Raw genomic sequence first — 17,979 nt, 5'->3', positions numbered from 1 at the left:
AGGGGAACAAAATAAGAACAAAAAAATGAATTGGGGAATAAGTGAAAGCAGCGTTGTGCTAGGAGGAGGCAGCAAGCCAGCTGCAGAGGCAAGCAAGCTCCTACTTATCTTGCCATGTTGACTACAGAAACAGACTTCAAATGATGCGGTGTGTATAAACAGAGAGGAAGAATTAGTTCCCATTCGGGTAGTTGTGTCTATGACCCTAAAATACGTACCCCACACATGCATCAGGAATTCAGTTCCTGAGGGCACTGACAGTGTTATCGCATAGCTGATACGAGGAGCGGTAGGCAAAAAGTAATAAGCACTTACTTATTATTACAGAAACTTGGTACTGTGATTATAGATGTTGCCCAAAAGTTGGACATACCATTCCTCCCCAAAATGTAAAACATATGAATCAGAAGTCAATTGCAGGGTAAACAGACTAAATAGAATGTTTTTTTGTTACACATGAAATTGATTCAAAAGTAAACAAAAAATCTCTAATTGTGCTGTTTCAATCAAACTGATGGAGCAGGACAGCTACTTTGATGCGGTGTTCCACTGTGTTCATTTTTGTTAAAAGATGTATCAGAAAAGCCTTGTTCGCATGCTGATTTGCCTCTTCAAACAGCACTGCTGCTTCCTCCACAACGCTTTCTCTTTCTGGTCTTTTTCCTGCTGGTCTGAATAATTAGTTCTCTGGGGAGATCGAGTCTTTTCTTGCTTACTAGTATGGAGACAGGGAATATCTGAACTAATCCCATGGTACCCCTGATAATGCTCCTTTTGACATATAGGAGATCCTTTATGGAGCATTATGTGACCCTTACTGCAGACAAATACATGTCAGATGTGCTACGTGAACCATTTACAAGCTCCAGCTAGCTCCATTTATGTTTATCACTCAATGGAGCAGGACTTCCACAGTGGTATCTATGCAGCAATCCCATTTGATAAACTGCTATGTAAAGAGCAGAATGCCAATGTGCATGTGAGCTCTGTATTCCTGCCTGGGTGGCCATAGCAGATGGTCTATAGTGGAACTTCAGTCACAGAAAAAAATGTGAAGCCGCACAAATCTGAGTCACTGGTACAAAGTCTCTGTTTCAGAGGACTCTTGACTGCTGTTCTGACTGTTTGGGTGCTAAATAGGACAGTGCCTAACTGGTAAGGAGCTGGCCCTGAAAATTCCTTTCTAAGCTATTTTTAAAAACCCCTTTTGTAGGACAGTAAGGCAGTATAACTTTTAAAAAGCATAGGCTTGTCTTGTGCCTTTGATAGCAGTGGAGAAACACTGATCAAAAGAACTTATTATTGCTTGTAGATCTTCAGGAATGGCTGCAGGTATTGAATGTGTGTATATTTTTATATATATGCCTACACACTTGTATGTGAGATGTTGGTCACGTGAACTTTATCTGATGACAGTTAATTTTTATTCTTGCAAATTGATATTATATATATTTATACAAACACATATATAAATATATACAGATACACACCTATGTAAAACACCTGTAGTACTTATTTCTTCTCCACCTCTGCTTGGGATTCATGTAGCAATTTTTACAAAATACAAACTCAACAGAGAATAGGAGAAGGACAAGAAACAATGTCCTTTTGAAATATTAGCAGTTTTACATTCGTATCTTCTGTTGTGGTCTTAAATCTCCTCACAGATGGAGACTTTACAGACCAAAGTAGAAAAAAGAAAGCAACCTGGAAATAAAAGGGAAGCCAACTCTGTAAACTCTGCCGGCCAAGTGATAAAGAAAAGGTAAGATTTCTGTTTATTCACTGATAAAGCTTGTATTTTTCTTGAATTGTGACCATACAAACATCTCCCGATATAAAACACATCATAAAAATGCTTTACACAATCAAAATGGACAAAGCACACCACATGATGAATTTTTCATCTAAGAAATAAACTACCTGAATGCATTATTTACCAGCTTGTTCAGCTATACTGAAGAACTAATTCTATAGCTATTATACAAAGACAGAATGAAAAGTAAAAAACTCTGTGTGCAGAGGATAGTTGGCTTGGACAGCAGTCTTGATTTTTATGGCAGTTATTTTAATAAATACCCACATCACATGCTTTAGTTTTAGATTTTTAGGGTTTTACAAAGATAGATTTCATTTCATACTGGGAAGACCAAAGTACAACCGTGTAAAATGACATGCTCAACTTCACCTAAAAAACCATTCTAGCCATCAGACTGTGCTAGAATTTCCCTTTTGCAGAGTGTGCTGTCAGTAACTTTATGAACTGCTCATTGCACTGTTCAGTCCAGATCAAAAGCAGCACACAGGACAGTGAATAAATCTGAGAATTAAAGTATGTCACTGACAAACACTAGTAACAGAAGTACATATAACAAAGCAAAACGTGTACATCTGCAGGTTCTGTCCCTCATTGATGGGGACAACAGGAAGTTACACTGTTTCTGCCAAATTTTACCTTATATTGGTATAAAACCTGCTGACCTACATTCTTTGTTATCAGACTTTGCTTGCATTTAGATTATTTTAGCTGGTTTGGTTTAAGTTGGTTTAAGTGAATTTAAAGTTTTAAATATTTACAGATCTCTCTTCTAAATTTACACAACCATTCTGTAACTGCGGCACTATTCAATCTTAGTTTTGTTTTTTAAATACAATTCTTCTGAGAAATGTAATCGATTTACAAAGGATGACAAACTCTACAGTTTTCTGACTTAAAATCACATGGAATTTTATTTTAAAAGATGTCTTGACTGCTTGGTTGTACATCTGTCCAGCAATAAAAATGAAGGGCTAGCATTAGGGCTGTTGCAGTAAATAATTTCTCAAGTAGCATTATTGTCTACTTGAGGGAGAACTAACTGCCTTGGTAGGTCAGCGGAAACAGATGCGGGGGTAAAACAGGTCAGCAAAATTGTGACTGGATCATACTGACTCGAAAGTATTTGTATTGGCACATGTAAACAGGAACGTAGTCTGTGACAGGCATGACAGCAGATGCTGGTGTTGTTGAGGCCTTAATTGTAGTACTGTGTCCAGCCTTGGGTGCTGCAGTTCAAAAAAGATGTGAATGATTTTGAGACAACACAGGGAGAAGAAATAAGCATCTTCAGAGGTTTAAAACTGTGACACACAAGGAAGGATTGAAATGAAGTGGAATTGCTTAGTCTATAGGTAAAAAAAATTTAGGGGAGACATATTTCTTAAAATATGCAAAAAGCATACTGAGAGACAAGGGGGAAAACTGTTCATGTCCATTACAGTCACACTTCAGTAGCAGTGAGCTTTTATTTTAAATAGTGTTCCAGATTCCTCAATGTGAGCTGGACCACAGAACTTACCTGGCTGCAAATTAGCAATTTTAAAAGCAGTTTTACAACAGCTTAAATCACTCTACATCGAGTCTGCTACAGTCCCACCTCCTCTGTTATGCCAACATTGGTACTCACATACCTGGAGGGTAAGCTGAGTCAAAAAGCTAAGTGGGAGAAAAACCAGGTATCCTTTGCAGGATGAGTAACGTTCAGAGGGTTCAGGCACTCAGTACCTGCACAAACAGGGGGGATGAGACTGACCCATCAAAGCAACCAGCTCTCAAGCTGCCCTTGAGTTCATTTCCTAAAAATATTACTGTACCTCAGAGGGTTTTGGTCATATCAACACAGGAGGACTGCTGCTTATACAAGTCGTCTTTTTTTTCAACCAGAAATACAGGGAAAACAGTGAATAGTATTTTCAAACTTAATAGTCATAGTAACACCATTAGTCGTATTTTGGGTAAAAAAAACCAACTAAAACCAACCACCAACCCATCAGGTAAATGAATTTTAACAAGACTTATGATATTTAACAATACTATTTACAAGCACTCGTTGTGCTGGCCGCTATACATATAAATACACTTAAAAAAAAAAGGCAAAAATGATTCAGACAGCAATCATACACTGGCTAAAGAAACCCCAGCGTAAAGGCTGCAGAGCTGCAGGAACCCTGTGGCCGAGAAGTAAGCCACTGTTTCCCGGCTCTCATTACGGAGCAAAATAAGGAAATGGAGGGCCGTGCCTGAAGCGGTTCGGTCCCTCCGGCAGCCCCGCGGCCTCTCACACAGCCAGGCCGGCCCCAAGGCCCCACGGCGGGCCGAAGGGAGGCCCCTCCCGCCCGCAGCCCTCCCCGGGAAGGGGGCTCTGGGCCCCCCTAAGAGGGCCCAGTGCGGCGGGACAGGGGCTTTACCTCAGCATTAGCAGGGATTTACCTCAGCATTGCCGGGTTTTTAACCTCAGCCGACGGGCCTCGCTCTGACGGCGACCGGCGCTCGTCCGCCTCGCCCCCGGCTCGCAGAGGAACGAGAAGGGCGATGGCGAGCCGCTCGCCGCTGCCGCTGCGCACCGCCCCGGCCGGCACCGCCTCCTCCTCCTCCTCCTCCTCCTCCGGCAGCGCTCCCCTTTCCCGGCTGTCCCGGCGGCGGCGGCGGGCGCCAATGAGGCGGCGCGTCCCGGCGGCAGGCTCCAGTGGGCGGGCGCGGGGGGCGGGCCGCGGGCCGGGGGGCGGTGGCAGCACGCTCGGTTGTGAGTGAGTGAGTGTGTGTGAGTGAGTGCCATGGCCGGAGCCCGCTGAGAGTGACAATAGGAGCGAGCCGGAGCGCGACCCCGACGCCCACCGGGACCCCCTCTCTCACCTGAGCCAGCCACCGGCGGAAGAGGCCTTCCCTTCCCTCGCAGTACCGCCGCGCCGCCCGCCTGGCCTGCCCCCCCCGGCCGCCCGCACCGCGCCCGCCGCTCCCCCTCGGCTCGGCCCGCACTCGGCTCCCCCCGCGCCCCCCCCCCCCCCCCCGCCTCCTCAGGGCCCCTCCGCAGGGCTCCGCCGGGAATGTGAGTGAGGCAGCAGCCATCGCAGGCAGGGGGCCGCGCCGAGTGCATGGGACTGAGCGGAGCCCGAGCAGCCGCCCGCTCCTGAACCCGCCGCCAACGCCGCCCTGCGCTGGGGAGGCCGCCAACGCCGCCGAGGCCTACAGGCTCCTGCGCCGCCGCCGCCGCTGCCGCGGCAGGGACCGAGCCCGGCGCGTACCACACTCGGGCCGCCGCCGCCAGGCATCGGCCGCGCTCCGCCAAGCCCGGCTCCCGCCGCCGCCTCCCTCCCGTCTCCGGCTTCTCTACCAGGAGGGTCAAGGTAACTCCATCCCTCCGCGCCGGCCCGCGGGGGAGCGGCGAGGCGGCGGCGGTGCGGGGAGGAGGCGCGGGCGGGCCGAGGCGGGGGGGCCGGGCGGCGGTGAGGAGGCGCGGGGGGCTGCGGGGAGGACATGTTCCAGCTGCGGTGCTCCGCGGCTCCCTTCTGGAAATGACAGCCGATAGCAGCAGGCGGGAGGCGGCTAATTACACCTCTGCTTCCCCGGGCGCGGAGCGAGCCTCTGGCCCCCTTCCCCGCTGATATCCGTCGGTATTTTCACGTCCACTCGCCTCTCCGTGCATTACACCCCCCTCCCCCCTCGGGGACCAGCAGATCTGATGTGCGTGGCTTCGTATTTACCAAAATACTTCGGGAATAAAATAAGATCCCCTGCTGAAAGAAACAAGCAGCAGTGGCTGGGTTTGCAGCTTTCCCACTCGCACACAATAAATAATCTCGGGCTTTTTTTTTTTCCCCCCACTGTTCGTTGAAACAGTGTGTTTCACTGTGATAGTGTATTCAGGGGAGCGAATGTTCATTTGGGGAGACGAGAAAAAGATCAGTGTTTACTGTAAGGTTGTTAGGCTGGATGTAGTCTTGTTGAATTAGAATTAGATTTTAATAATTTATAAAGCAGGTTAGGGAAACTGTTACTAAATTTACAGCAGAGAAGTGTCAGTAAAGCTTCTTGCTGACACAATGATCCTGCAGTTTAAGTGATCTACTTTACTCCCTGTCCATTATTATTATTAATTTTTTTTTGGTAATTTCATTTTGTGAGAGTGTGCAAACATTTCTGCAGAAATGGTTACACTTTAATGATGCACGTGATGAGGAGGTGAATGTTTTTGATGAGATGAAATAGGGCCAACCAATTCCGGTTTTAAGAATATATTTTTGCTGATATTTCCAGAATTTGGTTTATGTAACAGGTAACTTTGTGTTTGTATGTTTTTTGGCGGACTGTTGAAATCTTAGAAGTGGGTTGCTAAAGTACAGGCCATTCTATTTCAGTTTATCTGACTTTTTTATTTATTAATCTTGGCTGGGGCCTGAATGCCCTGGTGATTGTGGCATTTTTTTCCCCCCGGATGATAAACAAGACCAGTTTAAGGTACAGGTTCATGTTGCTGACAGTATATTATATTTAGAAAGCGTAAGTTGGTAGTGAAAGAATACCTCAGGAGAAATAAAAAAGATAGAATAAGGGTTTTTTTTCATTATTGTAATGCCAGCTGCACAGTTCAGCTTCTGGGTGCTGCACATGCTTCCTCGAAGAAGCTATGGAGTTTATACTTCCATTTTTGATAGATTTAGTGCATGTATATGTAATTTTGCATTAAATAGTTCTTATCTTTCGGGACTTGTTTACACTGTTGCAATAAATCATACTTTCTAAAGCTTTTCTTATGAAAGACAAACCCAAATAATGTCTGTTTTAGTGGATTTAATAATTTATGAAGCATATGAGTGACCAAATATTTTAATGAAATAAGTACTCAAAAGTGTTCTCTATATTGTGGAATCAACTTCTTTAGCATACGAGTCACTTTGGTAGTTGAAGTCAACAGACATTGAGGATGAGTAATGCTTTCCAAGGACATGTTCTAAGACCCTGATCCTGCAAATGCTTATGCCGATGCTTAACTTTGCGCGAGTGTGTAGACTTACTGACAACAACAGAGCTGGTCTTGTTAATGAGTGTGTTATTAATGCAGATAGTTCTGTTGATTTCAGTAGAGGTGCACATGCTGGTGAAGTTAACTGTACACAGCTGCTTGAAGTATGTAGGCCTAAATTCCTCCTATCTTGTTTCCCTTAAGTATTACTCATGTATTTCACCAAGATGTGATGGGCCTTTTTAACAGACATGACAAGACTGGTAAATACGATAGCTGAATGGATTAATTCGCTGTTTAAATGTTTCCTTTTGGTATTTCTTATTAGTATGGAATCAGCTACAGGAGTACTACCAAGGCAAGTTTTATAGGAAGAAGCAATGCTTATTTCTTAGACCAGCTGATAGAGTTGGGAAACAAACAAACAAACTTCTGCTTGCAGAAACCTTTTTTGGCTCTCTGCCTCTCCCTGCAAACCTTGTCTGGCTTATGCCCTTAGAACAGTTATGGCTACCACACTGCTATTCTTACAGAAATGCCACAACGTGGAATAACTATGTGTTAAAGCGACTCACAAGAAAATAACTGAGTATTTCTAAAATGGAGAATAAAGAAGTAATATGTAAAATTCATTCGTGTTAGTGAAACTGTGAAGCACAGCAGTACTTTTTGCTATACTTTCTTAAATTTATATAAAATCTTGTATGTAGGTGGGGCAAATAAACTGGATTTTTCTTCTGTCCTATTTTTTTTTTGTCCTATGCATATTGATGACTTTAATGCCAAAAACCCATTTGTACCTTTTTGTGTACCCATTCTTTAGCATGCACGCTCCCTTGCAGAATGAGTTGAAATTAATTTGTCCCAAAGAATATATAGTTTAAGGCTACAATGCTATGTCAAGTCTACAGGTGTATGGAGTTCTGTTGACGTAATGATGTCAGTCAGCATTAGGTCTGAGTTTTTCCTGTTGCAGGATTTTTGGCGAATGGGAGACACAGGTAAAAAAAGTGAGCCAGAAGTATTTTTACACTGTTCCACTAAGTTTATTCCATACAATTTGTATGTATATTGGTGGGTTAGCTCTCTTAACAGTCTGTCTGGTTGAGTTGTCAGCAGGAGAGTGGTGCAGAAAGAAGATGATTTTTGGAAAATCTAGGTTAATCTTTACCCATTTCATCCATTTGGAATACGTTTGTAACATTTGTTTTCCTTCAGTAGGGATATGTCCTCAGCACCAACTACTCCTCCATCAGTGGATAAAGTAGACGGATTTTCTCGGAAGTCCGTCAGAAAAGCCAGACAGAAGAGGTCACAAAGCTCCTCCCAGTTTAGGTCTCAGGGCAAGCCTATCGAGTTAACTCCCCTGCCTCTGCTAAAAGGTAAGATCAAGAATGATTTTTAATAAATAAAACAATTTCACTCTGCAGCTGACTTCTAAACTCATTGCTAGATACTGTAGGGAAATTTTGCCAGCAATGAGAAATGTTTCATGCCAGAAATGTATGTATTTAAGCTCTACAAAATATTTTATCTGTGACTTGAGGGTGTGGTAATTGTTTGCGATACTTTTGAAAGTTTTAAATGCTAATGTTAACCCGTACTTGTGACTTGAATTTTCAAGTCACTCAGGCTATGTGTGAGTGTTTTAGTTTGTGAATCCTCAACAGTTGATGTAAATGAACAATAATTTTGGTGAGGGTAAATTGACTTGTGAGCAGAGGGAAACTGGTTTTTAGGACCTTTCCTTGACGTGTGGGTCTGCAATCTGTGACAGTGGTGCCAAATGCAGCCCACAGGCATATTCTGAATGCCCTACAGCAAGGTATTAGTGGGGAGATGGGACCCCCTCTCATACCATTTGGGAATGGGTAGCTCCCAGCTTCTGGCTTCTGCTGGGTTTTGAAATAGAGAGGTCCCATGAGCTGCAGCCTCTCAAGAGGAAAGAGGCTGCCAATCAGGTCTTAGGCAAGACACTACTGTTTTGAGAGCCTGCGTATCCCAGCTCTGGTTGAATTTCTGCTGGCAGATTTAACCTCTAATTTGGGAAAGAAAATTATGATCCAGCATACTACCCTTGAAAGGATGCCAATATCTCTGTACTACCTTGAATGCCTCCCTTAATTCCCAGTTGTCACTGAATTTTCAGTACAAATCCAGGGGCCAGAGGTACCTCTCAGAATTATGTCTGTCTGGTGAGGAAGGGGGAATCGCCTTTCAGAAGTGTTTCTTTTACAGTGAATTCTCAAATGGTTTATTTAGTTTTGTGGACTTTTTCATTGCTGTTCTTCTTTTCTGCTCTAAGTAGTGAAAATAAGCATGGTTGGTGCTGATAATTCAGGAAAATAGCAAGTTTAATAGGTTTAATTTTATGTCTGTCCCATTTTTGCATTGTGGGCCAGTACGTTTCCCGCATTCCCTCCTCTACCTGTTTGACAAACTTGTTGATCAGGGTATTGAAATTTGTAACAAATGTGTAAGTGCACTTTGGTTTGCTTCTTAACCCCACTTCTTCATAAGAAGAGAGAAGTTGCAAAAAAACCCAAACCCAAGCCAACCCCCACAAAAAACTCACACCTTAATGTGTGTCTTTTAATTTAATTAAAAGTAGAATTCTAGGATTAGTTCTAGTGGAGTTGTCATTAAAATATTTGGGGCTTCTTTCTGTGGGAAGCCTGTAAGAATGCACAAATAGCCATGCTGGGTCAAAAGAAAGGTCTGTCTAGCCCCACTGCGTTGTGCCTGACGGTGACCGACTGGGAAGCATAGAGGAGAGTAGAAGAGTGGGAGGCCTGGAGTGATGCTGTACCAGAATGCTCCCCCCCTTCAGCAATTCTCATTTTAGGGTCTGTTGGTGCCCGCGGATTTGACATGGTAGTCTGCAACGAGTATTATTTTATGAATTTTTCTCGTTGTTTTGTGACAGTATGATAAAGAAGCAAATGCTCCTTTAAAATGATTTTAAAGCTTAGTTTTATACTTTTGCAGGTCATTTTTGATATGCAGGTCATTTCCTTTGAAAATACTAGTTACTACACTTCAGAAGGTGAACGGAGTTTATCCTTTGGCTTAAATGGCTAGATTACTGGAAAGCATTGAGATTTATATTTGTATAAATGAAGAAATTGATGTTACAATTATTTATTTCTATCATGTAGTCCCATTCAGGGAATAAACTAGGCATGTGCACAAGCATAAGAAAAACACTGCCTTTGTCTGAGGACCTGGTCTTGCAGAAACTTAAGCATATGCAGGTGCTTAATTTGACTACTGTAGCTAGTCCTGTGGATTGAGATATAAAACTATAATAAGATCAAACAAACAGATGGGGAGCAGAGAGTGTTGGTGAGACATTTATGATTAGTGTCATAATGAGTTACAGTGGTCCAGCTTCAATTTAAGAATCTGATCCTGTGCGTTAGTTTTCCCTCTTTGACTTAATGCGGATTCCCAGAGGCACAGGGATCTACCTGTGCAGTTTAATTTGCAGGGTTTGGGCCTAACAGTGTATCTGAAACAACAGTGGTATTGGTCCCTGCTGAAGACACACTGGCAGTTAAAAATCGTGCTATTGTTCAGAAGTATTCTTGACCTACATTAATATTTGTAACATTTAGGATTATTAAGCCTGAAAGAAGTGAGGAAACAATTTTCTCCTGCATTTTTCATACTTTTCTTGGCCAACTGCCTGAAAGTCCTAATTTTTTAAACTCTTAGGTTTACACTTACCTTCAAACAAGTGACTAGTCCTATTACTTCAGTCCAGTAACCATATGATTTCCAATTTTATCCTTATTGTTTGGGTCTTTCAAGCCAAACCAGAGAAGAGATTTCAGCAAAATACCTTCTTAAAGTCTCAGAAAAATGAAATCCATTTGGCGATCTACAGTTGCTAAGTTTATTTTAACTTCTTGTTTTGGGTAAATTTCAAGTTTAATTAAACCTCTTCTGAATATTTCAGTACAGGAAATTTTTAGAGGATAGACCTTGAATTCAACCCTAGACATGTTTCATATTCATGGTGGAGGGACTTTGCTGAGAAAAACATACATGCTATGCTCCCTTCTTTTCTTTTTTTTTTATAACTATATCGCATATTGACATTTGCAGGCTGCCTTCTCTCAAACAGCACTTTTATGGACTTCAGTATCTTCTTTGATTACAAGAATCATGTATGCAGAAAACTAGATAAATGCTTAGTCCATTCTTCGCAAGTTTTTATACTGTGTCTGTCACCATAATGATTTGAGCACCTTCCAGTAGTGTATTAAGTGACGTGACTACACATCTGTCACATCTTATCTGCTCTCATTCCTTTCCCTAGGGGCAGAGTCATATATAGTGAAATGGCTTGTTTTGGTAGTGTTTTAATGCAGTCTGTTGCCTTCTGTGAACATACATGCCTGCATTGCAAAAACAGATAAGTCACTGTTGTTGTTCATTTGGTAATAAAAAGGTTTCAGGAAAGAAAAATAGAAGAGACAATATGTTTTGATGCTATGTACAAGTCTGAAGGATAACCTGCTATTTGGGAAATGTAATAAGAACTGCAATTTTCAGTGTTGCTTATTCCAGAAAAAAAGACGTATAGAGAAATTAAGTTGTTACTGTTGGGTTTTGTTTAGTTTTGGGTTTTTTTTTAATTAAGACATGTGTATTGTATCTTTTTGTAAACAAACATTTAATGTATTTAGAAAATAAGATGTACCTTCTGAGGCTCTGCTGGGCTGAGTTTAGGCTTTCAAAAGCCACAAGCCAAAAAGCTTCTCTGGTTACCCTCAGTAAAGACTTAACTTCCCTGGTAATTTAATTATATTTTTATTTATTGCACTGTGACTAAATCTAATTTGGAGTTATCTTTTTTAATATGACTAATGTCCAATATAACACTTTAAAACCAGCCTTTTCTCTTTTGTTTCAAGTGTAGAGGAATAGGACGAGAAATGCATACGGGACTTGTGATAAAATTGTCCTGCATTTTCAATATGTGTACTCTTACATATGATTCAATCTCACATGCATTTTTAAATGTTTGCATGCTCTTGCCTGGTGTATCTTGCAGTGCATTGCGGCTTTTAGTTTTGGCTTTGCTTTTAAAGAGGCTATTGATATCATCAAGGCTGGCAGGTCCCCTAGATACCTGGTTTGTGGCAAAGCAGTCCTGGTAGAGGGCCCTTTTCTGGGGATGAGTACTTCCACCTCTGTGCCTTAGTCAAACTCAGCTCAAGTTTGTTAATCAAGTTTTTGGCATCCCTCAAATCATGCTTGTTCTGTAGAGGAAGGTAGTATTGTGTGTGCATTGGATAGGTGTATTATTTATTGGAGGGTTATTTTACTTTCATTTTGTATAGGTACTCTTTCTACTTAGAAGTCTCTAGAGGTAGATTGGTAGGAGTGCAATGTTAGAAAGCGATTGGTTGGAAAAAAGTGTATTGTAGTACTGGACGTGTGAAGACAGCACAATTTCAGTATTACCTGTAAAAGGAAGAGGGAGTTCATTTGTGTTTCTGCCAGTATCTGTAATGCTAGGTGAGTGTCCAGAGGATGAAGACGTACATATAGATGACTAAAAAGATCATATGCCTTATGAATACATGTTTAGCATCTTGAGAAATTGGACAGAAAACTTGTATGTGATTCACAGTACTCTTCCCATCCCCCTCGCCCTCATTAAAAATACATAAGTTAGGTAAAGCAAACCATCCAAAAGTACGACTGTTAAATTTTAAATCAGTGTATCCATTTTTTGAATTTCAAGGTGTGCCTATTTTTTCCTATCATCCTCACACATTTTCCAATGATCTAATATAATTAAGTCTAGTTTACTTTCAGGTTTCCTAAAACTATTGTATATTTCTGTTGACAACAGCTCAAAGTATGGTATTTATTTCTAGATAACTTCTTTTCCTTAAAATAGGTACTCAGAACAGAAGTTCTCTGTCAACAATACCAATTGCTTTGCTACCTCAATATTATGAAATTTATTGAGCTTCTAATACATTTATCAGATAGTTTCCATGGCATTAAAGAATTGCTGTAGTGGCAACAAAAGAGCATTGCATAGTCAAAAAGGGAAAATATCTTTTTGCTTGCTGTTCGCTTTTGATCATTATATTATTTCCCTATAGTTGAGATTTTATTATAAGCTTTTCTTAGAAATCCTATCTATAGGTCAAATGCTGAAGTTCCTAAATAGTAAAAAATCCTACCAACTCCAAAAGACTCTTGACTAAGAACTGCAAGATGTGCACCTTCTTTTTCAAATACAGTTACTTTTGATTTTTTTTAATATCTCCTTTATCATAAAAAAGTCTGGCTTTTTCAGACTTACGGATACTGCCTTCAGAACTGTACATATTGGAAAGAGTTATGATTTGAGTTGTAGAAGAATAAAGTTACAGGTTCTATTTTCTGTTGACTTTCATGGGGGTTGATTGCTTGTCTTTTCTGTGCTACTCTCCATTTGTGAAATTTGGAATGCTTTACAGATATCAATAAACTGCTAATAATATACCTAAGCTAAGTACTTTCTCCTAATTTATAAATGGCAATTTAGGTTCATAGCGGTTATGACTTTTCAAAATAAAATTTTGCTTTATTTCTGTAATTGGAAATAGATCCTGGGACTCCTAATTCATTGTGTGGAAGAAATGCTGGAACTTCGTTTGTGCTGTACAAAATCAATGGCAAATCAAGCATCAATCCTGGAACTACTTTTAGGAATTTTGTGCCCATTCGGGTTGAAATAAATCTGGACATAATGGGCCATCTCTGTGTAAGATTTGGGAATAGGGCCACGATCCCAAAAGGGAGAAGGACTTAGCCTATTTATTATTTTTTCTTAAGATGGATGAGGTTCTTGTCATATGTAATTAATTTCTTCACTTTCTCTTCTGCTCTTGGCAGTTGTTTTTTGAATATATACTTAACTTTCTTTTTAATTTTTTCAACATCTGGTCATTGTAGAATAATTCTTTCCAAGAATCTTAAAGGTTTCTGATTTTTTCTGAGCAGTATTTGTTTGATGGTGTTTAGAAAGGGCCATATACTAATTACATTCTCTCATTTTGAATTTTTTGCTGCTTGTTACTGTCTCGCACATTTGGAATGTAGTTTTCTAGAACTACGGTTGTGGAGAATGGGCATGTGTAGAAATGCTGACTTGAAGTTAACATCATAGTAAAAGAATACCTCCTTATCTTAGCAGTGTATTAGTGAAACTGAACTGGTGAGAAGTTCTGTCAGCTTAGCCCTGATCTTCTAATGTTTCCATTCAGTTGTCTTTATTTAGTTCTAAGTCTCTTTAGGTCTGGCGATTTTCCTGTAGCTGTCGTGGTGGTGGTGGTTTTCTGTTTGTTGGGGGTGTGTGTGCGTGTGTGTGTGTGTGTGTGTGTGTGTGTTCGTTTTGTTATGTTTTGCTTTTTTACCTGAAGCCTTCAGTGTAATTGTTTTACTTCCGGAATATCTCAGTCTACCTTCTGGAAATGTTAGGTGATGATCATGCCCAACTCCTCCTTTTCTTTTTTTAAAATTTATTTTTAAAGTGAAGTAACTTATAATCACTGTGTAAAATGTATTTCTGTACTCTTCACAAGATTGAGTCTAAAATCTTGGTAGTTTTCTGCAGGAGTGTTTAGACTTCACCATCATCAGAAACTTTTGGTTTCAGGCTGTGTTTGTACAGTATGTCTCTATAGTATGTTTCCCAGTATTATTTATTTCTCTAATAATATTACCATTTACTCTTCTGTGTCCAAGTGTAACCCTATGGGCCTGTAATAGAACCTCCTGTTTCTGTAAGAATTACCTCCTTTTTATTCCTTTCCCAAAGTACCTTTGACAAATACAAGTTCTGGTTTAGCCATGCAATTATTTCTATATCATATAAGTGATTGTTGAAATATAGTGCTGCCTTTATAATTGATCACGATATGGAGCTTTACTGTTGTGAAAGGTACGTTTTCTGTGTCTCTAGAATTATGTGTATATTTATAAAATCTGTGTTTGTGTACATTAAATGTGTATAATATATCTGTATATAAATAACATATTTAATGTCATCTATAAAGTTTAGGTTTTGAGCTTATTTAATTTTCTGATTTTAAAATTCAATACTTACAATGGGATACTAGTTCAGTTCTTTGGTGAAGCTTTATAGTAAGGAAGCAGTCCCTTCACGTTCATCTGTTGTAAGCTACTGCCTCCCTGAGAAAAGAGCACTTTCATTTATGCTCTCTGGGTGGTGGGAGGAGGACAGAAAACTATTTTTAGATTCGGGGTAACTTCCTTTCACCTACAGTTTTTTCATTCAAGTTATTACTGTTTCTTTGGCTCAATCAGGCAAAAATCCTTAGAGGTAACAGACAAGAGGGCTCACTGGGTTCAGTGAGTTTTCGAAGGGTTGGGCTTTTATGGATTAGTGGTGGGACTGTGTAATCTTGGTAACTGTCTAATTCACAAATATCAGCAAATGGGCACACTTACTTCATAAAAGGTTAAGGAAAATCTGTTAGAAAAATACTAGAATCTTTTCTCTTTTTGTCTTCTATCTCTCTCTCTTCTATCTTCTTTCAGAAGGATATGGCAGGGCTTATCTTAGTTTGAAACCTCACTGGTTATATGTGTCAGTCTTTGTTGCAGGTGCAGTTACATGAGGGTTTTTTCTGGTGGCAAAGTTTTTTCGAGAAGTTCCCAAGCATACACCACAGTGCTGAGACAAGTGTCTGTGGGGCCACAATGTAAACCAGATTGTTAAAAACATTTCGCCGCCTCCTAATTTTATCGATATGCTTGATCCTGTGTCCTCTCAAACAGTTAATTCAGCAGAAGTGAAATGGTGGTGAACTTTTATGTAAGGTTGATACTTTCTGTGAGTGTGGTTTTCTGCTTTTTTAAAAAAAAAAAAGAAGTAAAAAAAATTGCTACAGTCTGAGGATCTTTAATCAAGCGTTTTCAAAAGATAAGTCAGCTGTCCAAAGAACTGGTGTAAAATACTTCTGTGCCCTTAGTTGTTGCTCTTGATTGAAAAAATTGTCTGCTTTAAACAAAGTCTTGAAGTCAAGCTTCAGGGGAATCAGTTTTGATCAGGAGTAATAATGACTTACAATAATGGAAGGTTTTTCACCAGTAGGTTTTTCTAATCAATAGTGATGTGTGTATAATTTTGAAAATGTATGTATTCTTAGATTTGTTTAATATAACAATATATTTTTTCAATCTCCTCTAGAAAGTTTATTTTCCAAGTCACAGTATGTCTAATGTTAACTCTGTTATATTAAGTTCTATTGCTTGAAAACAAATTATGTAATATACTAAATTTATTTTAAAATGCTTTAACATTTTCTGATGTTTTTATTAATACATTTTTATAAAAAGAATCATTATTCTGCATTTATGCCCTTTATTAATTTTTACCACTATTTTTTCCTTTCCAATCTTTATGACAGGTTCTTAACTGTGGCATTTTTCTTGCATGTAAAGTGCGTGGTCCTTCCCCTAGCATCCGTGAGAGTCTGGGGCAGGGAAGGAACACAGTATAACAGAGCTGACGTACCTGGTTAAATGGGCGGAAGGTGAGAAAGTGAAAGGGATCCTTTCTGGGTAGCTTCCTAAAAGAAAAAATAGAATAGCAGATTGCTGTAAACTCTGTTGAAGATCATTGGACATATTGCTAGCTCTTCTGTAACAGTAGCTTCTTGTGTTCCCTGATCTGAAGAGCTTGTTCTAATAACTTAATGTTGGACTTCAGAACTGACCAAGTTATTAGAGAGGTGGAAGCAAGCAGTTTGTTATTGTGATTATAAAAGTTTGTGTATAATTAGGGTTTTTTTGAAGATTTTTATGAATTTAAAAAGATATATCTGCTGCAAAACATTAGTTGCAGACTTAGCCTTCGTTACGTGATGGGTATTTTGCAGAAGCTAAAGTAAATCATCAGTGGTATCTCAGGGATGATGAATACATGCAAACGACTCTGTGTACCTACTGGTAAAAGTACTCATTTTAGGACTTGGCGCCCCAGTTGGAGATAATGGTTAAGTACTCAGATACAGTAATTTTTATTCAGAAAAATCAGATACCTTAATGAAGAATAAGGTTAAGCTGAAATTGTATGTTTGGAGAAGTACTTTATTGTCAGATTTTGATTAAAACAATGAAATAAATGTAACTTGCATAGTTATCCATTTTATGCTTTTCATTGTGAATAGCGGCTAGATATAAATGTAGTTTGTGTAATGGGAGGGAAGCGTTTCTTTAGGTATTCTTTTATCATAAGGTTAAGAAGATGTTATTTTTAATGGGTTTCTAACACTTCTTGAGGAGCATCAGAAAAAAATGTTTAGTGTCATTAGGAAGAAATAACTGTGGTTTGTGTTGGATGTGGTCTGTGGGATTCCTGGAAGATTTTCAGAAAGTTTTAGGGATACATTGTGGGAGATCTCTTAGTTTTTCACCATGCTTATGATATCTACCTGATCTGAGCTGGCCTTTTGTTGTTTGGGATTTCTGTGCCTCTTTGCAGTGTCATGAGTTTAATTTAATATTATTGTGACTTTCTTGGCTTCTTTTTTGTGTATGCTTATACCAAACTTGGATTTTCAAGTTTTAAAATGCAGGTGGCAATAAATTTGTTTGTTGCTTTCAAGGTTTTGAATATATTGTCATATGGATTACGTTGTAAAGGGAGACTACTGCAAGTTAAATTTCTTGTATTACAAATTGATAATGGGGATAGTCAGAAACTGAGGAAAGGATGATTCCAGATTTTAGAGGAATTAAATATTCTGATTTTGCTTTTATGTTACCCAGTAGGATGTAATGTGAATCCATAAACCTCCATTAGTTTTCTTTGCAAGTTTAGTTCATATGCTCTCCACCTTCACATTCCAACAGCAGGGCATAGATGTTATATGCAGACTGCTTTCAAATAAGAAGGTATTTAATAAATGTTTCCTGACTTAAGTTTTAAACAGTTAACTTTGTGTGTTTATAGAGAATGTATTTTCCCCTGTATGTGGAAACAAAGGTGCAAAAGATGGTGATTACAACTGAGACAGTACTTGAATCACTGTAGAGAACATAACTTAGTTGTTGAATATTGTCAGTGTTACCGAGGGAGAATAATTTTGGCAGCTTGTTATCTTTGGTGTTTTCAAATAACATTTTTGGGATAACATTTTTGGGATAGCTTTTTGAAGAA

General features: G+C 39.7%; 1 protein-coding gene across 2 annotated transcripts in view; it reads left to right on the top strand.

Moving 5' to 3' along the window:
• The first annotated feature begins 5,087 nt into the window (after positions 1-5,087).
• PPP2R5E (protein phosphatase 2 regulatory subunit B'epsilon) overlaps positions 5,088-17,979 on the top strand; it is a 72,345-nt gene continuing 59,453 nt past the window's right edge. Inside the window, exons 1-2 of one of the 2 annotated variants that reach the window (XM_059819177.1) lie at positions 5,088-5,163; positions 7,998-8,161. In XM_059819177.1, the coding sequence (XP_059675160.1) occupies positions 8,005-8,161 (157 nt within the window). In that variant the 5' untranslated portion in view covers positions 5,088-5,163; positions 7,998-8,004. The remainder of the gene's footprint in view (positions 5,164-7,997; positions 8,162-17,979) is intronic. The other variant, XM_059819176.1, reaches the window with a different exon arrangement.

The sequence above is a fragment of the Gavia stellata genome, chromosome 7 (genome assembly GCF_030936135.1).
Source record: "Gavia stellata isolate bGavSte3 chromosome 7, bGavSte3.hap2, whole genome shotgun sequence".
Taxonomy (NCBI): domain Eukaryota; kingdom Metazoa; phylum Chordata; class Aves; order Gaviiformes; family Gaviidae; genus Gavia; species Gavia stellata.
This window is presented reverse-complemented; position numbering and strand designations above follow the sequence as displayed.